General features: G+C 38.9%; 2 protein-coding genes across 7 annotated transcripts in view; one reads left to right on the plus strand and one right to left on the minus strand.

Moving 5' to 3' along the window:
- Positions 1 to 21,060, plus strand: part of LOC140257111 (transcription initiation factor TFIID subunit 4-like) — a 126,736-nt gene extending 105,676 nt beyond the window's left edge. Inside the window, exon 15 of the mRNA XM_072346133.1 lies at positions 19,328 to 21,060. Within this exon, the coding sequence (XP_072202234.1) occupies positions 19,328 to 19,495 (168 nt within the window). The 3' untranslated portion in view covers positions 19,496 to 21,060. The remainder of the gene's footprint in view (positions 1 to 19,327) is intronic.
- The window catches only part of KCTD15 (potassium channel tetramerization domain containing 15), a 195,033-nt gene continuing 190,767 nt past the window's right edge, over positions 20,770 to 25,035 (minus strand). For 5 of the 6 annotated variants that reach the window (XM_072346150.1, XM_072346149.1, XM_072346145.1 and 2 more), the window contains one exon: positions 20,776 to 24,665. In XM_072346150.1, coding sequence (XP_072202251.1) covers positions 24,510 to 24,665 — 156 coding nt within the window. In that variant the 3' untranslated portion in view covers positions 20,776 to 24,509. Of the gene's footprint in view, positions 24,666 to 25,035 lie in introns of all 6 variants that reach the window. The other variant, XM_072346144.1, reaches the window with a different exon arrangement.

Consider the following 25,035-nt stretch of genomic DNA (forward strand, 5'->3'; position numbering starts at 1 on the left):
AAAAACACAGCAGTGAAGCTGTTCTCAAGTGATACACCTTAGTATATGGAGGATCCTGTTGCGAAGAACTTCGAAAATAATCATGGTTTATTAGCTGCACAGTCTTTTCCCCTTTGTTTCTATTCATTTAATTTAAAGTGAAACAACTCAGCATGCAAAACTAAAATTAGCTGCAAAAAAAGGTGTAAGTGAATAAACAGGCAAATCCATTAGAGTCGATGGGTTATTGGATCCCTTGCCATTCCTCAGATGGCGGCCTATTAAAAGTGGTAATGTCTGCCTCCAGCGTGGCCTTAAGGCAAGAAAGAAGGCCAAGACAGGCATATTTCACATGCATCAGACACAAGAATTAAATAGACCAATGTTCCCTAAAAGACTGAAGTACATCTCTTTCTGACGTTCATCTCGGGCAAAAATTCATTGATCTCAGTATGTCCCTTGGCAATTATAAAATATTAAATCCAAGTCACACTTTTCTAGTTGGCTTAATTTTTTCTCTATTCACAGCTTTCTATTTGATCAATTTTAACAAGTTAGGAATAGCATCTAATAATAAAATAAAAACTGCAGAGTTTAAAAGTTTGCTCATTTGACATTCTTGTATTTTTGCATTTAGTCTTTAAACCTGCCCATCATTTTATTTTATTTTGAGTAAATTTGCACACTACATAGATGAAAAGAATATGTATTTATACACGTAGACACAAAATAAAAGAACACCCTTACCTGTAACCTTTGAATTAGCAGTTTCTTTATAAAGGCAGATACTCATTTATGGTCATAGTATTGCAGTGAAATCTGTATTTTAAAGCTAAATCTGTGTTGTTAATCATCACTGTTGTAACTAATGTCAGACAGCAATTATTTCTGCTTCTTGTTTTTCTTATTATGTCAGAGTGGAATACATAATCTTGCATTCTGAATTACTACTTACACAAGGGTTTTTCTGGTTGGTTTTTTGTTGTTGTTTTTATGTGTGTGTTCTTGAACCAAAATTTGATTTTGTTTCTTTTGTGTCTATAGCACTCAGGCAGCAAAATGGAAAACGTCCTGTCAGATCTTGGATCTATTTTAACATAGATTTGGAGGTTGTAATGTACAATACAGCAGAAGGGATACAATTGTTGTTGGTCTTTGCTGACGAGAGACTGTAATTTGAGGAAAAATACTTCTATCATGGCAGTATACCTGTTGTGTTAGCTTGTTCTGCTCCTGTTTGGCACACTTACAACCTTCCATTCCTTAAATAAGCTCATTCAGTGGCCAACAGCTATAAGCAATCTTGGCTGAAAAGATGTCAAGAAGAATGCTCAGAATCTTGGTTGGCTTTCAAAAAGTGACAATTTTGATTATTTACTATCAGTGAAATTACCCCATGGAGAGGGGGGAAGGCTAACCTGGAGGTCTTACATTTTCAGAAAAGTTAAGCCTAGGATTTTGCTTTGCATTTTGGAAACAAGATCCTGTTGTCATGTCGCTACATGTTTATAAAGTGCTTACATTTGTTTTAGTAAGAAAAGCTATTTTAAGTATTAATTAAAAAAAAAAAAAAAAGAAAGAAAGAAAAGAAAGTATAGCTCTGTTAACACCAATGGAGCAAACACCTTGTCCTGTGTGTGCTTGGTTAAGCATACAGTTCTAAATGTGAGCCACTCAAATGTATCTTTTTGTGCTTTCTCAATGGAATTTTAAACCTGGAAAACATTCACATTCACATTCAACAAAATGTGCGTAAGACTAAGCTTCCTATCTGTGTTCACAGTTCTCAGCATGGGTTTGAATTCACTTGCTGTGAGCTAGGGCTTCCTGGGTGGCTGCAGGAGCTGGACTGGCTCTCCGGTGGTTGCATTGGTTGCACTCAGACCCCCTTTTGTAAAATGAGGATATTAGTACATCTTATCTTTATCTTCCATCCTTTTTCTCTCTCTCTCTCTTTTTTTTTTTTTTTTTTTTTTTTTTTTTAACCTTTTGTTATATTGCTAATTGTGCCTGTTCCTTGCTGTAGTTTTGTGCAGTAGATATTGTAAAAGAGCCCATTTTCAGATGAGACGTAAAGACAAATATAGTTACTAATTGACTGGTACCCATCTATCCCGCTTGAGACCAACAAAGAGGTGTGGATACGAAGCAGTATTCAAGTAGATGGGAAAACTGGACTGGTGACTTAAAATCTCATTAGTTGTAGAGGTTTTGGGGTTTTTTTTCCCCCTTTTTCATAGAAATTGTGATCTAGGCATTTAAAAGTTACTTCAAAAGCAGTGGTACTCAGAAGCATGTTGAGTCCTGAAAAAATGTAGATATAGTTTTCCTTTTTAAAAAATATTTATTTTTAATGCTTCTGGAAGAGACAAAGTTTTTAAAAGGTCTACAATAAAACCTAGATTAAAAGGTATCTATCTCTATGTCTCTCTCTATATGTGTATATATATATGTAATGTTTTTTAACTATCTATCTCATTTGCTCTCAGTCATTTGATACAGCATTGTAGACTGTCTCAAACATAGCTAGAACTAATCTTGCTGAACTTAGAACAGTTGTATTCTATGTTTGCTGAATATAAGTTGCTGGAGTAAACTGGACCTTTCCAAGGTTCAGAATGCTACTTGGTAATATATTCTCTGTAGTGCTGATTTTGTTGAACAGCCAGCACACCCTTATGACCAGACAAGATTTAATTTCAATTTGTTGCCTAATGGACCAACACATAATATATTATTTATTGAAAACTTGATTCTAATTGAAGTTGTATCTCATTAAACATTAGTATATTGGGTTCAAACACTACTTCTGTTCAAAACTTCCTTCACTGAGTCTCCACTGCTGTTGTCCACATACTCTTAATCTCCTGCTACTCATCTGTCCTGAATATAACTTTTCCCTCTTGGTCTTTGAGAATTTATAAATTGCATAACTAGGTTTGTTTTTGAAATCCATTTAGAGTTTTGTATTTCAACAAAATGACACAAAATAAGATTATTTTTGGGTAAACCTATTTTGAACATTTCCACAACTTCACAACATCATAGGGAAAAAAAGTCCTTCTCCAGTTAGCTGTTTTATTTTATTCTACACAAAGAATTACAACTATTCTTAATTTAGAAATAGTAATAATAATAATTTTAAAATGTAGATTAGTAATAATTCAGTTTTCTGGATTTTACATGTTTTTTTCCCTAGTTCTGCATTACGATATTCTTATACGTTATCCTATGATGTTATCATACAAAGGTGAAACTAATAGCTGTAAAACATGACAACATCCTGCTGCAAAGGATGTGCTGTGTTGTTTATTAAAGTGATCCTGTTTAAAGAACGTTTTACTGAACTTAATTTTTCTTGAGCTGCATATTAATTTTAAAGGTCAGTGTGGTTAGTTACCATAGTAGTGACCTAAAAATAACCTTTCTAGTGTACCTGTATATTTCTGATCTGTAGTGTTCGCATTCAGAAATGTTCTTTCCCTTAGAGTTTCAGCAGCTAAATAAGTTGCAACCCCTTCAGCTATACTCATAAAAATTTGCTTCCAGACAACATGGTCTGTTTATTGTGTAATAATCGAAATGGCACTAAATTGCAATGATTGCTGAACACTTAGGAATTGCATTAACCACTTAACTGCTAAACTATTTTCCATTTTCTACCTCACTGTGAAGTATTATATTGATTTTCCTCTTAGTTAGAGCTGCTTACTCAACCTCTGAGATGAACAGAATATTTTAGTAGCCTCGTAGACTGTCGTATTTTGAGTCAATCAGCAGTGACCTTGGATAAGTATTTTCTAGAGGTTTTTAAAAGAGCTACCAAGCTAAATAGCTTGTAGTGCTTATCCTTGAATCTTTGCACAAAATTGAGGGAAACACAAAACGTCTTTTCATAAATGAGTTAAAAATTATAAGGAGGAGTAAATCTTTTCTTCCCTCTGAAGTGGGCTGTTTCCTATTGCCTTTACTACACTGCTGCTAAGACAAATTAGTTAATGGTTATAAGGCCTTATTTGGGGACTTAATCACAGTCTATAATGTGGTGCTTGGCATGTAATTAAAAATCTAAATATGGTGATAGGTGAAGATTTTTGGTAATAACACTGCTTTCTGTGGAGAGGATGATTTTTTTGTTTGCTTTCTATGTAGTCGTATTTAACTGCGGTGAAGTATGCAAGCATCTAAGAAATATCAAACTTATAAGCTCCTTGCTGATAGCTAAACTAGTCTTGCTATCAAATGTTTTAGTTTAAAATCTATTTCCTTTTTCCTTTCCAAGATTTATAGAGATAAATTCTGCCTCAACATATTTATGAGATAATTTATAATAACTTGTTAGGAAAAGCAGAGGGGTTTTTGGTTTGTGTTTCTTTGTAGGGCTTTCATGGGTTTTGTTTTTTTAAGCAAAACCTTTCTGAAATCTTACAGCAAAAAAAGGGGGGAAAGGCTGATACAGGTAAGGAAGAGTTAAACAGAAATTGAGCGGGGATGCTGGGGGGCAGCAGTGCTGCAGAACATAGCAGTGTTCGTGCGAAGGCAAGTCATTTCCCGAAACACTGCAGACACATGGCCTGAGGCAGTCTAAAACCTTTGGAGACCAAAATGGCTCGCAGGAGTTAGAAGTAATAAGGTGTTTTTCCCTTCTTTCTCCTTCACTGAAATTCTGTAAGGTTGCTATGCATTACCAAGGAACAATGCCACTATTTTTGTGTTTTATATGGGTATTAAGATCCATTACAATTTGACATTTTTAAGATTGGTTATCCTGTAGTTTGGTGTTAAATTGAAGTTGTTTGTTTTGAATTTAATTCTTTCATTTTTCAAAGGAAAAAAAGGCAGCACTGCTGTGCTGATAGCTTACCGAAGTGTGCCAGGATTTGATGTTTGAATTGAATGGTTGCTGTCTGAAAATATGGGCAAAATTATCTTTAAAGGAACTCTTGATTTATTTTTTTTTTAACTTCTTTTTTAATCATTTAAAAGTCAGAACGATGCTTTCTGGCTAGCTTTTTTACAGTCAGATTGTAGAAGGTATTGCTCATCTCTCTTTAAGGCATACTGTTCCTGGGATTATTTTTAACACTATGTTACACATCTGAGATGTGTTGTGCTTAATGCAACCTGCTTATGATTATTACAACCCTCGATGTTTGTATCATCTAAATAAATTCCATATCAAATAAATTACTGCAGCAGTGATATTAGGCCAGCAGCAATGTAAAGGACATCTGTTAACTCTTTTTCAAATGCCCTGTCCTTACTCGTTATTCTATACATTTCTGTTGTTAATTACAACCTAAGTACGTTACATCCTCCTGCAAACAGCACTGTGAAGACCTGCTTGGGAGGGCAGAGGCAGGCCTGGGAATGCCAGGGGAACTGCTGCTTGTTGGGTTGGGGTGAGCACTGAAAAGTCATGTAAATCAAGGTGGTGGGCACGTACTTACATTACTGCAGTTCTGGCAGCTGGCATTGCTCTAGCAAGGGAGACCTCTAAATCATCACAGTGCAGTCTGTGCAACTTCCCCCATGCAGGCCCTGACAGTCTAGCTTCTGATCATTAGCGCTAGCGAAGAAGTTGGCAATGAAACTTTCTCTGTCAAAATCATTTTATCAAAGATAAAAATGTTTGTTGAAAGTACATCTGTTTCAAAAATTTATTTCTTGAGAGGTTTCTCGGCTCCAGGATGATGTTTCCACTGAGGAAGCGAGTCTGCTGTCCATTGGTGGCAGCACCTGGGCTGTTGCACAGGCTGAGCCGAGCTGCTGTAGCACAGAATGGAAACCTTGTTCAACACTGAAATGTGGGAAACTGTTGTTGCCTATTGGAACCTAACTCATTAGAAATCATTTCCTTTTGCTTGAAATTCATGCCAGACTGCAAGGTTTTTTGCTAGCTGGCACAAAGTGTGGCCCAGGTCACCATCTTTATTTCTTATTTAGTGCATCTAAGATATTTGATCCTGTAAATAAATAAAATTATGTCTTTCAAGGGTTAGGAGATACGTAAGAACTTCTGTAAATTAAACAGAAGCAGTAATAGAAGGACTGCAGAGGTTTTCTGTAGACAGTGTCTAGAAGCTTTCTGTTTCTTTTGGGAAACTTGCCAGAATAGTGTGAATTTACATTGCTTTTCATCAAAATTGTATGAAAAATAGATGCAAAGTAAAGGAATACTCAGTACGTATGTTTTGGTTTTGCAACTTGAATATTGTCTGATTTTCAAATTACAGCCTTACATCTCAGTGTAATTGAAGAAAATCTGTAGTATGTATTTATGGTATTTCCTGTTCTAGCATTTTCTCTTTCTTTATTACTGGAACTCAGTTAATCACAAAGTATGTGTGGCTCATTGCAGTGTATGAGGCTGTGGAGGATCCACAGCTCTGATAAGGAACCTCTGGTTAAATGATTCATCTGAGAACAGACTGAGTGGTTGCAGGGTGAACTGCTTGCAAGCGTGGAAGTTCCTGGTTGCAAAATGGCATCCCTTCATTCTCTCCATGGTAAAACCATGACTTGCAGAGCCTGCCATGCTGCTGCCAGCCCTGGTGAATGCTTCTGCCAGAGATTCTCACACATGCTCTGTAGAGGCTGTCAGATAAGATCATGGCTTGGCCAACTTTTATTTATGGGCCAATGAATTATGCAGCTGGGGTAATTAGATGTTTTTGTTTTGTGAATCAGGTTTATGCTCCTGGGGTGCCAACCTAGGGAAGCCTGTGAAACTGCATAATAAAAGTCATTTTTATGCAGAGGGGGAAATATTTGAATGCAAAAGAGAATTATGTGTAGGGAAGGTAATGTCCTCCTGCATTTGGAGAGGAAGAGTGAAGTGTAAACTCTATCTGTTATCTGTTAAAGCTTTTATTTCTCTTGCACTGGATAGAGATGGAACAGACAGTTTTAGCATAAACTCCAGAAGAAAACAAGTACTTCTCTCTTCCCCCAAGTACAGTTATAAAATATAAATGCTCTTGTGTAGTTAGAAAACATGTGTGGAATTAGATATGTGTATTCAGGGACTCTGTGTGTGTATAGTCACTGTATGCTATTTATTTACTAGAACTCCAATTACAACTAAAATTCAATGTGCTTTCATCAAATTATAGTTTCCATGATGTCCTTTAATTGCATATTTTGAAAGACATTTGAAGTAGCAAACTAGCATGTAGTTTTGACTTCTCTAACCTACATGCCTTATGTTTGTGCCTCAAGATAACATTGAATAACATATTTAAACTACTCATGTGTGAAAAAGCAAAATTATATCTCATGAACTGATTTCTTCACACATTCAAAAAATTGAATTCCCCTCTTGTTCAGATACTAAACAGAAATCAGAAGGGAAATGTTTTTCTAGAAATGATATTGTTTTTCAAATTGGAGATTATGTGAATACCTTTAATAAAAATGGGTGATACTCATTTTAAAAGTTAAATCATTTTACAAAGGTATACTTTTATAAATATGGTTTTCATTATGTAGGCATTACAGTCTGGTTCAGTTGATAATGAGTCAGAGAAGTTTACTGAGCTGTTATAATTTAATATTTTGAGTTGAAAATGGTTATTGTGAAATGGTAATTGGTGATAACCATATTTGCTTCTTTCTTCCATTTCATCACCCAGAAGAACTAGTAGTGTTGAGTGCTGATGCTTTATTTACATGTAGTAAAACTGAAGGTGTATATGATCTGGATGCCATTCATTTTTATTAAATATATATTTAGGATTTATATATGCCTGTATGTATAATTAGTTTTGTTAGAGGTGTGTTTAAATAGTAAGGCCACAGTCTTCCATTTTAATTACTGTATTACTGTTCTCTGAGTTTTTGTAAGCAAGGCAGATGTTATATTTAAAAGCAGTGTGACTGATGAGCTGTTCTGGCAACGCCTAGAATTAAAGCTTAGACTTTCAAACTCCAGCATCTGAAAATAGAACTTGGTGACATGAGATGCAAGTCTTTAAAAACAAACAAAATAAAAAGCTAAAATAACAAAAGCTTCAAGCATTACCGCCCAATTTACCAAATCTGTCTAATTTTCCTAACTTTAAGGAGAATTTATGTTTATTACCATCACATTAACATTCTATTTTTTTATATGATGCTATTGTTCTGTTTAATTTGTAGGGTGACTCAATAGCAAGACAGTAAGGTGTTATAGTAATCTTGCTGTGTGTGCAAAAACCTAATTAGAACTGCTCCACTGTACAGTGTGAGGTAGCTAGAGAGGGACTGAGTCAAGCAGTGTGGAAAGCATTGCTGACAGATTGTAGTTTGTTCTTGGAAAGTATCGAGTCCACTGTAGTTCCACTGAGGATGATGCACTTCTCTAAACAGAAGCAAAGTACTTTGCAAATGAGTATGTAAAGAATGTGGCAGGATCTTGAGCAGTACTTCTCGGAATAAAGGATGTTCTGGCTACTGATTTGTCTTAGTAACTGGAACAAAAAGAAAAAGAAAAAAAAAATTGTTTAAGAAGACCTTGACCAAATAGAGTCACCTGAGGAGCAGTGAAGGCTTCTGGAAAGTAGCACTGAAAAGTAGTGGTCATCTTGCTTACAATTTAATTACAAAAAAGGGAAATTAGAGGCCAGGATCTGAGAACAGTGGTGGGAGGGAAAGCTGATATGGGATTATCAAGGTTAGAGTGCAGATACAGCAGATGGTAAAATAGTTATAACCTACTGTACCACATGGGACTGCCACACACGTTCAGGTAGCGTATTATATATGCCATGTGGAGAGATCAGTGATCCTAACTCATGTTTTTAGTAAGACCAAAATAAAGCTCCTGAAAAAGAAATTTCATATTTTCAGACCAGATTAATGAACTGTAATTGGTTAGACTGCACAATGGAGCTCAGAATTAAAGAAAGGGATACAAGAAATTATGCATAGCATGCCACCTTATCATTTTTAGTTCCTAAAAAGCTAAAATGAAGCTTGTCTTTCAGGAAGTCTATTTCAGGCTCATTATGCTTGAATTTCTGAGGAAAGTATTTAAAGAACAAACAAATCTACTGCACTGAATTTAGACCATTAAAAACAGGTTGTCATTTGATTTATGATTTTTGCAACTTTTAATCAGGCCAAATTTTCACAAGAGCACACAATTTTATTCAGGTGACAGCAAAGTGATAATTTTATCCTTGGAAACAATTACGACTTCCCTGGGTTGTGGCACTTCAGAAAATCTTACTGCTGATGTATAATTTCTGCTGCTATTATTCAGCCATTTTTTAAAGAATGCAATGGCATGAAAATGTGAAGGTAAAAGACAAAAAAAAAAGAGAGAGAGAAGGGTTAATCAAGTCAGAAGTACTGGGAGAAGAAGTGGAATGGTAGCAAAGAAGAAAAATGAAGGCAGAGAGTTGTGATTTGGAGTGGTGCTAAAGAGCCTCTGGGCTTGAGATTCATCTCGCATTTTATAATGCTCATGTTGTGTTGTATCATAATGCACTTGCTTCTACTAGAGCTAGCTGTTTCTCGTCTCTTATTGCCAATGGTAAAAATAGGCCAGTAGCATCATTCCATACTATTGAGCGCATTCTGAATTCCACACTGTTTTTTACTTGCCTCTCTAATTAATTTAGTAATCCTCTTCAGTGTATGTGCATGTGTATATTTGTGTATGTCTGCTCTGTTGCCCTCTTCCGTCATCTGTTCAAGTTCTCACATTGCTGATGATTGGTTGTGCCAGCTCTCTTCCAAAGACAGGGAATTTATTACACTTCACTGCCTTTTGTTTTTTGCCTCCCAAAAATCCCATCATGGTCTCCATTTTGGGTCAGTACTTCGGGAAAGGTTCTTCTATAGCTAGAGCCCTTTCTTTGTTGTTGTTGTTGTTGCTTAAGTATTATTCATTTTCATTCTAGTTTAGGAGTAATCAGATATGTGAGAGCTGTCAGTTTATATATTGGTCATTGTCAGATCTGGGGATCTACTCTCAGTGTTTATCAGATGAGTTGTGGTAATAGGGGAGCTTGTGTCTCCCTTAGACTTTTTCCTATTAAATGTTTTAAATTTGCTCATAATGGAGCCCTTGATTTTGGCTGTAATATATATTAATAACTGTACATGTATATTTTCTAATGAGGGCTAGGTTATGGTAGCTATGATATTTATTTTCAATTTTTTTTCAAGGTAGTCTGCATGGTACCCAATTTTACCAGGATAGTAGAAGTGAGAAATTACAGGTAACTAAGAGCAGAGCTTTAATGTCTGGAAATGCTGTCTTTGTGTGTCACTGTCTCCTCCATGAGTATCTGTAGACTGAGGAGATTTTTCCTTCGCATCAGCATGGATTGCTCCATCATGCTTTTGTTACAGCAAAATGTAGTTGGTTAAAGAATTTGTTGTGTTCGATCCCACTTTATAAAAAGAGATAGATCTGGGATAATTGTGAGAGTGCAGGAATGTTAACTTCACAAAAGCAAGTTATTTAAATGGCTTAGTTTGAAATTCAGGGCTTATTCTTATTGGTTACCTAAAACGTAAGTATAAAATATTGCTTGTTTGCTCTGCAGTGAAATGGCTCTGGTGGAGGATAAGGGTTTGGAATTCCTGAGGAAAGGGAGGATTACAGCTTTTTCAAATGTTAGAGCAAAGTTTAAATCGATGTTATTCTGTTTATATGTTCAGATAATCTGCTTTTCACTCAAGGCTTGCCTCATAATGGAGACAAAGGGAAAATCTGGAGGTTAGAGGAGAGCACGAAGCAGTCGGGGCTTTTGTTTATCTTTTTTTTAATGATTGAGGGATGTCTGTTAAAGCAATATGAAGTTGGGCAGCAGGTCCAGCTGTGGTCTGCAGGGTAGTGATGATACATCCAGGCCATGAAGCCCATAGAACTGATCCCGAAAAGGCAGAAGAAAGAAGCTCAGGAAAGGATCTGAGGTTAAAAAGTTAACTGTTTGAGTTAAAAAGCAAACTGTGCCCATGCCGAGCGGGAAGCTGTCTTCATCATGTAGAAGGGGATTCTAAGGATCACACTGAGTTGGAGCTGCTCTCTATATACTGATGTCTGTAGGAAGGGAAACAGTCTCCTTTTTGGAGCCTTTCTTTCAAGAGCTATTGGTGCAGGTAGGACCCAGAAGTTCTGAACAAAAGACAAACTAACTAACAAGGCTGGTAACTTAAAAACAGTCATGAGAAATAACTATAGGAAACAGAAACATTAAGAAATAAAGAAATGAGTAGCTGAATGATTCAGACTTTTCCTGTTGAACTCTGTAATTTTTCCCCAATGTCTGAAATACATTAGGCCTTAATTACATTCTACGGTATGTGCAGTAACAGAAGGTGCTAACCAACTTCTGTATGTTATTTATAAATGTTGATCTCTTATTTCCTACACACTGGACTGTTCTCTGACAACTTATTAGCATTTAAGGCTTAATTTTATTGCCACTCAATTCTAAGATAACTGCATTGCCTGCTTTATTTATTTAATTATTATTTGATGGACTGGATGTATGAATTAGGGCCATATACCACCCTCAATCCACAGAGGAGCCTCTGGTAATTATGCAGAAGGGTTTGTAACGCTATTCTTAGATTGTAACTAATGTACTAGCAAATTTTACACTGAAAAAAAAAGTGCCAAGAGCTGGTAGATCTGTGGCTGTTTTTGCCCTTTGTTTGGCAAGTAGTGCATAAAGTCACTTGATTGGCACTTGCACAATTGCTGGGAGTGTACAAGATGGCCCACAGTTGCAAACATAATTATTTTAAAGCCTGGGTGTTATACATCATAATTAGGCTTAAGAACAGAAAGTCAGTGGAGATGAATGAGGGCAATTCATTCTCTCAAGGGTTGAGGAAATGATTTTGCGTTTAGATTTCACATTTGTAATTTTTTTTTCCACAAGGATTGAGATTTAGAGTTTTCTGTCTGCCTTTCTTCTCCACATCCGTGTGAGGACTGACAAATATGAAACAGTTATATGGAATCTGTGTCTCATCTTAAATAGAGATGTAGCTAGCATATAAGGTGGGCAAGATGCGCTTCTTAGCCCTGGTTTTCTCCTTAATCAGAAGCAGCAGCAAATGAATCTAAGACCCCCACAGTTAGCCTGTCCCCTACAGTTGTTTTGCTCAGCGTGTCTTCCATAGCAGACAGGCCAAAAAGCAGTCTTTACTGGCTTAGCAATTAGAATATTTTAATTAGATATTTAAACAATTAAATGTTACAGTTGTGTGTCTAGAGATTGATGGATGTCAAGAATATTGTAATTATTTTAAGTTTAAACAAAAGTCACAATCATACAGGTTAAAAAAGAAAAGGCCACCCACTATGCAAACTGCACCACCAAACTGCAGTAGTTTAGAACTAATGCAAGGATTACCCCAAGAGAAAACTCAGCTGGGAGTCAAGTATGATTCCAGGAAAATGTGAGTCCTGCAAGTTCCACTGTAGGGCTTCTCCCAGAGTTGGTCTGACGTTTCTTCTCTCCCAGTGAGAGGGAATATGGGGATGTACAGAGTGGTTGGACTAGAGTAATACTGGCAAGTCCTTAAAAAGAGGGGAAAAAACCCACATGCTAATATTGAAAGATGAGAAGGAAAAGGCACCACAGCACTTGAAAAATAACAATAAAAAATTTGGCAGGATTAGTATTTCAAAGGGAGCCGCACTTGATTAAGCGTTTGGAAAGCATGGGAGGAGAAGCATTCCAAGCAAAATGAAAATATATGTGTATGATGGAAACAGAATAAATAGAATATTCTACTTATAATTAACGCTGCAAGAATTCAGTCCAAGATGAGAATTCTTAATCAGGTAAAATTGTCATTGCTTTTAAGTCCAAGTAATGCAGTGAATTGTGTTAGGTATGAGATGTTTGTGGATAAAGATGTTGGCAAGGCCTGTCGCTGCAGTGGAGAGCAGGTCCATGAAGAAAGTTAAATGAAAAGACCTGGAGACTGCAGCACCTGAGCAGAGCTTGTGCTGAGAGGTGGCAGAGGACACGAGGTGCTTTTATCACACACTGAGAGAGGAACGAGGGATACAGGAAGGCCTTTGAAAGGTGAGAAGTCCTAGCGGAATGCCGAGCTGTATCTCAATGCAGGGAAAACCTGAGTTTCTTTTTCCCACATTAATACAGCTTATTGTTCAGAGATCTGCTTGGATAAATTGATTAAGAATCTGAAATGATCTGCAGTCTGATTCCTTCCTGAGGCTGACCCGTTGAGGACTGGGCAGTTGAGCGTTTATCTCCCTCGAGCAGGTAAATGAAATGGCCCGTATCTGCTTCATGTTACTCCGTGTTATTTATTTCCATTGGGGCTCACTTCTCCCCAGGTTGTTTCGCACTGAGATGTTCCATGACTTGCTTTTTGTCTGTTCTGATTCAGTTTTTTGAGGAGGGTGGTCAGGGTGGCAGGAGGTGCTGAATTCTTTCAGCAGGAAGGTTTTGGTGCAGTGCTGTTTTGCAGAGCAGCTTTTCAATTAGAATAGCTCTTGCATATGTGATTTAGCTCTTAACATAACGAAGGCAAAGAGCAAGTATATATAAAGCATTCTTCTTGTAATGGCAGTCCGTTTATATGGGTTGAAATAACAGTGTGTAATTATAAACTAAAATGATCACATCTAAAGAAAATTCTTTCACTGTATCCGTGTCTCAGTATGATTTACCTTCCTCTCACTATTTCTTAATATAAAAATTACTGCATGCTGTCTTTGAAATGTTGCAATTGTGTTGGTATTTGAAGTACTTGTAAATACTTGTGCAAATCAGTTTTTCTGATGTTTGTCTGCAGGGTGAGGTGTGTGTTTATGTGCCCAGGGGAAAGGAGACGCATTTGCATCCAAGAGGGCGTTGCAGGTGATCGCGTGCCAAAACGGAGTCTGTAGGAACAGTTGCACTAAAACAGTATAGGGTAAAACGTTTGCAAATGAACATAACTAGCTGCCTAAGAAGTGATGGTATCCTCCCTGGAAATGGTGCTGACCTGAAGGCCTAAATGATAGCTTTTGGTCATGAATCTCTCTAAAGACAATTGTGGTGCCACCATATTGTGCATATGAAGATGCACAGCCCTTTCGTAGATATAATTACATTTCATACAGTATTGTTAATCTTTGAGGTGCTGACAAACAGTTATTATTTACTTTTCTGTACTTCAGGGGAATACTGATTTAAGGATGTTTCAGCTTCCATTTAAATCAGTTAAATCATTACTGTTAGCCTTAGTAGGTTCTGAATTAAACTCTAAATTACGTGGGACAGCTAATCATACATAATATTATACCTGTTTTTCATGTACAAAGTGCCTCTCAGCCAAAGATCTAATAGGACTTTATGCAAGCAAACATTATTGCTGCAAAATATCTCCAGAATATTTCTTCTGATCCAAGATGTCTTATTCACAATGCCAGACTAATAGATACGTTATCTTCCCACTCCTCTACAGTTCATGGAGGCTGGAGAGAAACAGTTCCTTGTGTTTTTTACTCCATAGATTGCTGAGCTTTGTATTGTTGCTGTGTGATTCCCACTTTCAGACATGGGCTTGAAGTGCAAGTCTGCCACAAGGATGTGCCATGTAGCCTGGGAAGAAAACCAGCAGGTCTTTTATCATTATTGCCTTGTCTCTCTGGGTCACAGAGAAGCAATAGCCGCAGTTCAAGACTGTGTTCAAAGGAGAGATGTCAGGACTGAATTGTTTTCTGGAGAAGGAAGGATGGATAAAATATTAAATGCAATTTTCTATTTGCCCTTATCTTAGTGTTTTTTGGCAAGAATATCACAGCGTATTTCGATGGCTCTATAATTCAATGCCTTCAAAGATTTAAAGGTATACAATTTAATTGTTCAGTGGTAGAAATCCCTGTTATAAAAATCAGCGTAGATTTATTAGAAATGTTTTTATGTTACATGAAAGATATTCTGTCCCAAACAAGGAGCGGCGTACTTTTCAGTTTTACTCACTTTAATTTTCATGCACCTGCTGCTATAACTATTATAGAATCATAGAATGCTGAGAATTGGAAGGGACATTTAAAGGTCATCTGGTCCAACTCCCCTGCAGCGAGCAGGGACACCACAGCTCCATCAGGTTGCCCAGGGGCTGATCCAGTCTCGCCTTGGAAGTCTCCAGGGATGGGCATCAACCACATCTCTGGGCAACCTGCTCCTTTGTGCATTAAATTATAATTCAGTGCTCAAGGACATTTTTACTTTCTGAGTAGTAGTTTGTCCATGAACATTTTGGAAGAGGTGAGCCTGCTTTTTTTAGTCCAGTCTCTCAGCAGCCTTTAAGCCTTTTGGGAAATACTGATCACACCTGGGAGTGGGCAGTGAAGGGGGAGAGAGGCAGAAATAGCGGGAGAGCAAGCCCATGGAATTGTCCTGAAAACTGTTAGTTTGGGTACAGGAAAGACGAGACATGCAGGTGCTGGCAGTGCGGAATAGGCTCCTGTGTAAGCTCCACCAGCCCTGGGGTGGGTTTGTCTTGGGGGGGCCACGTGTCTGCTGGGTGGCTGGTAGGAGTGCTGGGCACTTGGTGAGGGTGGGAGAGGAGCTGGCCATGGGGTGCTTCTGAGACGGTGTGGCTAAAGGCTCTACGGGCAGGGGGACATCTGTGGTGCATGGAGGGAGAATGTTCCTGGAGGGGGTGAGAGGTGATGAATGCCGTGTGGAGGAGCTGGTTTTATTCTGGTAAGAAGTACTACAGGAGAAATGCAATACATCTGGAAGAAATCAGGCTCCATGGATTTCTCTGTTCACAGCACTATTTGTTTTAGTATCTAGAGTGTATGTTTGTTTGGCAGATGGCTGTATGTTTACCTACTAATCTACCAGCTCTTCGGCTGTTACTTTATTTCGAACTAGAGCAGAATAAAAATTACTCTGCGTTTCCAGCAGCACAAGTTTTCTCACAGACGATGATCATAAAAATAGCAAACAAGCTGAGTGGCCCAAATCTTGCGTCTCATCTGACGTGAGCTCAGAATTGCTTCAAAATGTGCATACTGAACCAGTTACTGCTCCGTTTCTTTTTCTTAAGCCACAGTTTAAACCTAGATAGCTTCCAATGGTTGAATTGAGCTTGATAGCCCAACATGACTTAGAATTCTGCGAGTTGTATATGCACATGTCAGCTGGATGTATCTGAAGTGTGTTAGTGCTCATTATAGTGGGTGCAGTCTGGCTATGTCAGTGGGTCCTGGATTACAGGTTCACAGGAGCGCGGCAGCCTGCCCTTTTTGCCACTTCCTACCTTTGACTGTCGGTGCATTTCCCTTCCAGGCCGTACACACAGCCCAGCTGGGAGAGGCAGTGCTGTGGGTACGCAGGAAAGCCCCTTCATCGCCCACCTCCCTGCAGCCTGGAAGGGAACAGACACTGAGTGATGCAGAGCCTTGCAGTCGCTCTCGCTCCCTTCCTTACTGTCCTGTGCGATTTGCAGCTGCTGAGTTTAGAGTTGAAGGAAGGAGCGGGTGAAGCAGCAACAGCAAAGAGATGGTGGGAGACAGGAGAGAGCAAGATGGAGGGGAAACAAGTCGCAGTAACTTGTCTATGTTGGTCCTTTCAAAATGAAGAGGCAGGAAGGGTTCATGCAGTATATATATTGTATAAATTGTTGGCTTTTTTCTTCTCTTTCTTTCTGGTCTGAAACAACTTTCCCTTACGTTATAAATAGAATGTTGCTGATACAAAAACTGGTACTGATGTATTTTTGAGTGGGTGTGATTTGGTAATAGCTTGGGTGTGGCAGGCAGGAAACAAAGGATGTAAACAATTTACAGCCACTTATTTTTTTATTAGAGCTTTTATCTTTGTAACTCTTACGAGTTGCCATAGATACAGCCAAGATTGGGCTTGTTTGTGTTGGTGAGGAGCCTGTCCTGCTGATCAAAAAAAGTTTGAAAAAGCACAATCTGCATTACTTCAGTTCTGCTGCTCTCACCAATGAAATACGCTTCTATTTACATACATAGTTAAAAAGGTGGTACTTGGCAGCACATGTTTTTAATGTAGCACTCAGTAATAATTTTAAGTTCAGTACCAAAAATTCAGTCTTTAATTTAAAATGGAGATCATTTTGACAGGGACAAATTCCTGTTCTGTCAACTCACAGATGTGTTTTTCTGCTTTCTAACGACATTGTTACATTATTTTTACCTTGTAAAAGAGGATTACGGGGTGACAGCAGGCTCCCTGGTTGGCTGCAAGTGAACGTGCACAGCTTCATGTCCTGTTATGGCCCTGCATCAGCTAGAGGCTCTTACCACCCCAAAATTCAGTACCTCGAGTGATAAATGCATCGAATGTGTCTTCATCTTAATTCCAGCTGCTCAGCCCAACAAATACAAAGCAATTATTGGATTTATATGTACCTCAACAAGTAAAGAAGTAGTTTTAGATGAGGAAAAATTAATAGAAAAGCTACTATTATTTTTTTAAGGCTTGCTGCAGCGTGTGCTTCGTGCTTCTGGGCCAGTGAGCTGCAGGTGGTATTTCTGATGAGTTCTTGGTGTGAGTTCAGGGTGGCTGGTGGCCGCGTTGTGTGTTTGCTGCTGCTCGGATCTGACAGAAGTGTTGCTGGGTAGGAGGAGAGATTCAGCGTGTAGGAAGAAGAGAAAAAAGAGAAATATTTTTGAGTCTGTTTAATTAAAATAAGTATCCAGGTGGTCGTTCCTTGGAAAGTTGGAATTAGTCACAACAGCCCTGGCTGAACAGAGTGGGACGAGAGGCAGCTTAAGGTGGGGCACTGTTCCAAACCTGTGGAAGGTAGAGAATGGAATGATGCTCTTCCATTTAGGAATGCAATGTGTTTTGGCATAAAGGCTGAATAAATTCAGAGCACTGCTAATAAATGGATTATGCACTGGGGATATGTCTGGCTTCAGCATGGATGAGCAACCCTTGCAGCTGCAACACATGCTTTTCCTATGAGCGGTGAGGCTGGGTGGTAAATCAATTAATCTGTTAGGAAAAGCTACTTCATACTTAGAGACCAGAATCCCTAAGATCAAATGCTCATGGTGCTCAAAGGTTGTGGGCTTTTCCTTCTCTTGCCTCCAACCTTAGCAGCATTCATTTAACTACAGTAAGGCTATGTTAAGAGAACAGGATTTGAGCCACTGTTGTGATTTAATAATCAGATATGAGGGAAATGTATTGAGCAGTATCGCTCTGCTGGTGAGCAGAAAAGCAATAGAGAAAAGTGTCACCTCTTCCTCGCAATGTACCGTACATGTTTTCCCCGTAACCTTTCAGTACTAAAATCACGCTGAACCGTATTTGTAAGGGCTGAAATCGAGATCATGCAGGAAGTATTTCCTGGGGACAGAAAGGTAGGTTAAGAGCAGCAGTAAGTAGGCTTGGTATTTTAAAGGTATTGGAAACTTCTGCCAGAAATTTCAGAGATTTGAAAAATAATTTATGCATTTTTAGAAATTAAAACCTATTTTTCTGAGTTAGAGCATTCTATTTTGCCAGAAATCAATTGCAAGTACTAAAAGTGGTCTTGAAAGGATGGAAAGAAGGTTGAATGTAGTGGTCAAGTTTCTGTTTTAAGCTCAGCAAGGCTGCAGTGTATACAGTATGTTTGCTCAGTTTCTGAGTATTCAGACCATTGTGTCTTCAGGCCCAGATCAGAAATTAAGGTAGTTTTTGGATGCTACCTCTGTTGGAAAGACCAGGATGAGTTATTCAGTGATTCAGGAGCTTCAAACCAACTTAAACAAGTTTTATCATTGTTTTACATAGCAGTACAGTTATGTTTGTCTCCATCGTCTTACAGTGTCTGAGTCTTTGTTGTGATTGCTCTCCTTGATTTGTCCATCTCACCAAGATGGTTCAGTGTCTCCCCACACCAAGCCTTTTTCTTCAGGACACCCAGAGGAGGGAATCTGGGCATGCGTGGGACCTGCAGCTGCTGAGGTGATGGCAGCAGCAATACACCCATACAGCGCTCACCTTGTTCCAGCCTCAGACGCTGGACGTGGAGTACAGACTGTGCACGCATTTGATGTTCTAAAGAAGGTTTCATCTCATGCAGTTGGTTCTGTCCAAAAAATACTGTTGACATTATACAGGCCTAATACATCTGTGGTTCACGTGACTGTAGCAGGAGAATTTTCAGTACCTTTGTCCTGTGCTGTAAGCAAATACTGTCCAGTTTTATCCCATGTGCTTGTTTCCACTTGTTTCTGTACTCAGTCTAACGTGGTGAGACTCAGAAGTAGAAGGAAGTCTTACATAATACTTTCAGAGTGAGGCTCATAATACACGTGAGATACTTAAAATAATCCAGCAGGTGGTAGCTGGAGGAAACTCCCGACTGTTGCAGGACTTTGAACTCTGCTGTGTTTTCTTTGTAGGGCCTCAGTATTTCCGGTGGAGGTCAGGCTGGTTTGGGGACTCCTTCATCCAGGCAGTACGCACGACAGAAAATAACGCGAGTAAACCTCAGGGACTTCATCTTCTACATGGAACAGGAAAGAGAAACGAGCCGTTCTCTCCTGCTCTATCGAGCTCTGCTTAAGTAAAGCCAAGAATTGTACTGATTTCTCCATACAGAAGTTCAACTTGCATTGAAAAGCTGTCATTTTAATGTGCCTTCTATTTTTTTCAGAAGTCAATGTTCTGGTAATTTTGTTTTGTAAAACTGGCAGACACATGCAATAAATTCCCTTTATGTAAAAAAAAAAAGAAAAAAAAATGTGCAAAAGGTTTTAAAACGTTAAATCTGCAGATGTAACCAACTCCAAAGGCTGACTGCATTTGGCCACGTTCGATAAGGCTAACATAGATGGCATTGATTTACAGAAATGCCAAGTGGCTGCCGTAGATGTCGTGGCCAGGAGGACCAGGACCTGAATGGGGTTAACCTTCGTGTTCACCGGCAGTGCTGGTTTTCCTTTAGGGTTTGCTGTTTCCACTAACCATGGCAATACCTGTTAGATTGGATCTGATTGCAATTTTTTGCACAGCTAAAAGAATAACCAGTGCACGCTGTCGCACATTTGATATATTTAGGACTTTTGCTTTTACAGCACAGTGCGCTCCTTCAGCCCTTTGCTGAACCAAATCCTAAGTGTATGAAATCTGTGCATTCGGGTCCCAGCTGAGGTCCACCGAGCTTCCTCTTGCTTTCTGAATCTCTTCAACCTTTTGCACATTTGTAGCAGCTGGTTAGTAACATGAATCCTTTTATTTTCTAAAAATATCTTAATTTATTTATTGCACAGAGTATGGTTTAGTGGTGGTTATAAAAGAGAGTATTGTTCGGGAAAGATTTTAGAGTATCCTATATGGATTATTCGAGTCACTATAAAGGAAGCTTTTGGGGTCCAGTTCCCTCTTGGCAGTCACGAGAGCCGGGTGTGCCCCGGGGGCTGGTGCTGCGGTGACCGGCGGTGCTTTGCCATGGACGACTGGACCTGAGGACTCCAGTCCAGAGAGGCTCGTGGACAAGTGCATGCCTTTAAGCATATGGGTGGCTGTAAGTTCTTATGGCGGGATGAATGCTTTTCAAATGTTTTGCTGAATTGGATTTTCCAGGGCCCGCACCAAAGCCAAGCAAAGTTATTAGTGTGAGTCTTTTCAAATGGGAATTGGACAGGAATGCTCAGCAAGGAGGTGGGCACAGGTCGTGCTTCAGATGTGACAGTATTACCGGTAGCCGTGGAAGGGAGGCATTTGCTTATTTATCTTTTCAATTTTACTACGTTATGCTTGCCACTTTTTTGAGGCAATATTTTTTTGTTTTTAATGGGAAACCGTAGCGAAAGCACAAATAGAACTATTTGTCCAATAGTTTTAAAAACAAAAGTTTTAATTATTTTTTAAGGTTTATGAAAAGCAGAAGAAAATTTATACTGCTGCTATTTAGCCAAAAGATTATTCATAAGGTATTTAAGGCCAGGAAGTGTAAAATTATGTTTTAAATGTATTGATAATTTGTACATATTGTTTATAAAGGCCTTGTGTTTATTAGAATTACGTTATTTTGATGATTTCTGTACATACTCGTAAATACCCCCAATTTGTGTGAAAACATACTCCCTTATTTGTACTTATTTTGTAAAGAAATAAAACAATTTACTAAAGTAACACATCGAGTGACATAGCATTAATTTATCAAACATGAATTTCACATTGTCTGGTAGTTCTTAAGCACTGTTCAGAAACATTTTGCATTAAAATATTAACAGGATACCCACAAAGAAATATTAAAACCAAATACTTCAATGTTTTGTTGTGCTGATTCTTATCCCTTGTCAAACATCTAATAAAATTGTCAACAAACCTCGATGCTATTAATGCAGTGAATGAATGCACTCAACAGTTGCCTTTTCAAGGGTGATCGGTCCAATAAGCACAACATAACTTTCTTCCACTTCTTTTCAGACGTGGGAGCAGAGCGGTGCCATGGGGTTGTACAAAGAGGGCTGGCAAAGACCGTTCTTTAAGCCACAGCTTCGGTGCTCAGCAAAAAAAAAGGTCAGAATGATTCTGTTCCATCACATCAGGCTAAAACCAAGCTACGTTTGCTTTTTGGCCTTTGTAATGAAAACATCTGCTGGCTGCACACCGGTTCTATTGGAGACTCGGTGATATTTTAAAACCTGTTTTAGTGACGCAACGCGATGTCCTTGATTAAGTTACGTTGCTATCATTTAAGGCCAGAAGTAAAAATTCAGATCGGTTTTTGCTGATGTTGCTGCCTAAGAACACAGGGAAAGAAGTAAAAAAGATACAAATGAAACTGTAATAAACTTTAAATAAGTGACCTGAAGTTACTAACTAAAAAAACATGTCCTAGCTTAACTTTTTTTTTTTTTTTTTAAAGGCATATTTCTTCTAACCAAGTGATTGTTTCCACATGTCTTCCTTGCCTTAGTGCTGTTCTGCAGTCAGTGCTGTGATGTCGTGGCTCAAACTTTCCGTCTCAAGTTCACATGAACGCAGCTGGTGCAGCCTGGAACTTCTCACGACGCCACCTTCACAAACTGCCGTGAGTACCGGAGCTGCCTCACTGAGCTGGAAAACGAACGGTAAACACCAAAGTAAAAAAAACCACCAGCCAACCACAAAAACTTCCAATGACTGCCCACATGCACCTAGAAGCACCCTGCTTCCTTCCAAGCGTGTAAGAGAACCGGCTGCCTGCAACTTCAGTGCAAGTGGGCCATGCTCAGCACCATGCAGGGACATGGCGGCTGCTCCTGCTGGCAGACAACCCGTGTGCACCTCTGTGGCGGCTTTGCCTGAGTAGGAATAGCAGATCAGGGTGTTTATAAATGGAAGTGTGACATATCCACCTTCATCTCCTAGCTGAGAGGTAACAAAAGGAGGAGGATGCACAGGCGAGCATTCAGCCTCTGCTAGTAGTAAGTCTCCCCAGTCAGGAATGCAGGACAAAAGCATACATGGGATAAAAACAAGGAGCAGAATGGATTATTTAAGGATATTTTGAACTTCAAGTCAACTCAATGTATGACAGTAATAAATAAAACCATTTTTTCCTTCTCTTTTTGTAAGACGAGGCTACATCAAGCTGAATGGAACAGAAGGCCAGAGGAGACGCAATCGGAGCTTCTCACCTTTCAAACAACGTGGGAGATACAGTGAGTGTTCCACCCTACTTGCTTATTTTTGATCATTTACTTTACAGAAATGTTTATGGCATGAAGTACTGTATAAGAAATGTGCATACACAAATACATGACAATTATACGTTAAGTTCTTTACAATATTAAATGTATAATATACAATTCTACAGATATCTTACATACAAAGGTGAATGTCGTGCCATGTATTCAAATATGGCAATGCCTAGGAACCTTAGACTGTCGTACAAGTATAAAACCACAAAATAAAATAACTTTACAACTCTTTTGAAGTAGACAGATTTGCTCAACTGTTTTGCTAAGTTAGCAGGTCAGTATGTATAGGCTAAGAATTTCCTAAGGGATTTCTGGTTTGGGCAACCAGGGTTAGAAAAAAACACCTGCTGAGGTCTGATTTTCCATGGATGGGGCATCCCACATTTATCCAAAAAAGCAGACCTCTGCCCAGGTTGCAGCTTTGCATATTCAGTACAACTTGTCACTTCAAACATATCAGTCTTAAACTTGAATCTTTATTTTGCCTGATTATAATCTTTCGGTATTGAAGAATCATTAACCTTCAAATACTGTCATGTATGGCCGTATTTACGCATCTAAAACGTTTAATTCGAATTCAGCATCTACAACAGCGTTCTATAAATGAACGTGGGAGAAACTAAGTTGTGATTAACACGTGAATTAGTTACTGAGGACCCAATCGTGCTGAACAGCAATAAAGAGGATTGAGCAGAATGCTATTTATGACCTTGCACCTGCAAACACGGTGCTGTCTCCTGAGTTAGGAAGCCCTGTAAGTCAGAGTCAATACTGGTTCATCAGAGGAGCAGTAACCTCCTACAGACATGGGCTTGTTTGAAGAGAAAAACAGAGGGCAGATACACAATTGGCATTTTAATAATAGTTTAAAATATAGAGGAAAAACAATCTAAACAAACCATGGCCTGCTTTCATCGGACAGTGGAAGGTAGAGGGTTTTAACAACTTTTTGCAAAAAATTCCAGACCCATAAAGAGTTGGTTGTCCCCATAAACACGGTTCATAAATGAACAAGAGGTGGCAGAGCTTGCTTGGCAGAGCCACGATTCTTTTGACGATGCAAAACTTAGTTTCTGAGTCAAAACACGACTGGCTTTGAGAGAGCTACAGCTCCACCATAGGTATGTGGCCCTTGTTTGATGGAGTTTTATCTTGTGCTTCCAAATCCCTACTTTTGCATGTATTGCCATAATTGGCCTTCTCAATTATTTTGTTGCTTTGTTTTGTTTGGTCTGTTTGCTTGTTTTTCAGTACTGAGCACCAGTTGACTATAAATCGGTCCTTTTCTGATTCTAGATTCTGTCCACAGAAAGATATTTCAGTTGGAAATGTTGTATAAAAATAAGCCATTTGCTAGCATGAGTGAGTACAATCACAGAAGTGTAATGTAACGTACGGAGGTGTAAAGCACATCTGATATGAGGAGGTATGGCAGCCAGGGAGGGTTCTCAGTGCAGTTTGTAATGTACCACCTTCCTCTCGGAGGCCGCACTTCTGCGCATCACGTCTCGGGCTGTTGCTGGGAAGGCTGTCGGAGTCGCTTCTCCTGCTGATAGATTCAAATTGCTTTAATTGCTCTTTCTGCAGAAGTCCGTTCTGGGGTCAGGGTTGTACAAAGCTTTGCCTTTTTCACCACCGCAGCTGTTCAGTTCAAAGAACGTTCCCACTGAGCCCGGTATGCTGAGCATGCTCAGTAATTTCATCGTGGAGAGCAGACAACTGGTTTTTCAAATGCATTTCATGGCTGGCTATGTGACAGGTAGTTTCAGAATACCACTAATTGGCAACATAAAGTCAAAATCTGTTTGCTAATACTGTTTTGCAAATCCTTAGTGTTTCACATAAGGGACTATTAAACACTTCTATGGTTACAAAGGAGTACAGGTAGGGTCTAGTCCAGGGGCTCCTGTTTTATTCTGATCGTTGGAGTGGGTTGTGGTCGTCTGTCTTCACGACACAGCACGTATTCACTGAACTGAGAGGAATCCACCCCGCCACCGCAGGAAGCTGCCATGTTAAATCCCTTCTGAAATAATCTTTCGAGCACCTGCAACGTGGAAAAAGAAATCAGCTTGATATTTAGCAATCGTTAGTGATAAAAGCTTCTGGGAGCACTGGATCTAAATGATGGATTTAGTCTTTCCAGTCTTCGTGGAACGAATTTTATTCAGCTATAATTCTGTAACTTATTCTTAAATGACTACACTGTGATTAAAGTCTCGCTCTCAGCAAACCTCTGCAGAAAACAAAAATTAATCAAACAAATAAGTGCTCTACAGAACAGCTTACTACATTATATAGTAAAATACTGGACTGCAGAGATATCGATGCTATCTCTTACTGCTTAAACAAATCAACAGCAGGTTTAAGTCATAATAAAAAGTGCCCATTATTCATTAGTAATGTGAACAGTCTCG

The sequence above is a fragment of the Excalfactoria chinensis genome, chromosome 11 (assembly GCF_039878825.1).
Source record: "Excalfactoria chinensis isolate bCotChi1 chromosome 11, bCotChi1.hap2, whole genome shotgun sequence".
Taxonomy (NCBI): Eukaryota; Metazoa; Chordata; class Aves; order Galliformes; family Phasianidae; genus Excalfactoria; species Excalfactoria chinensis.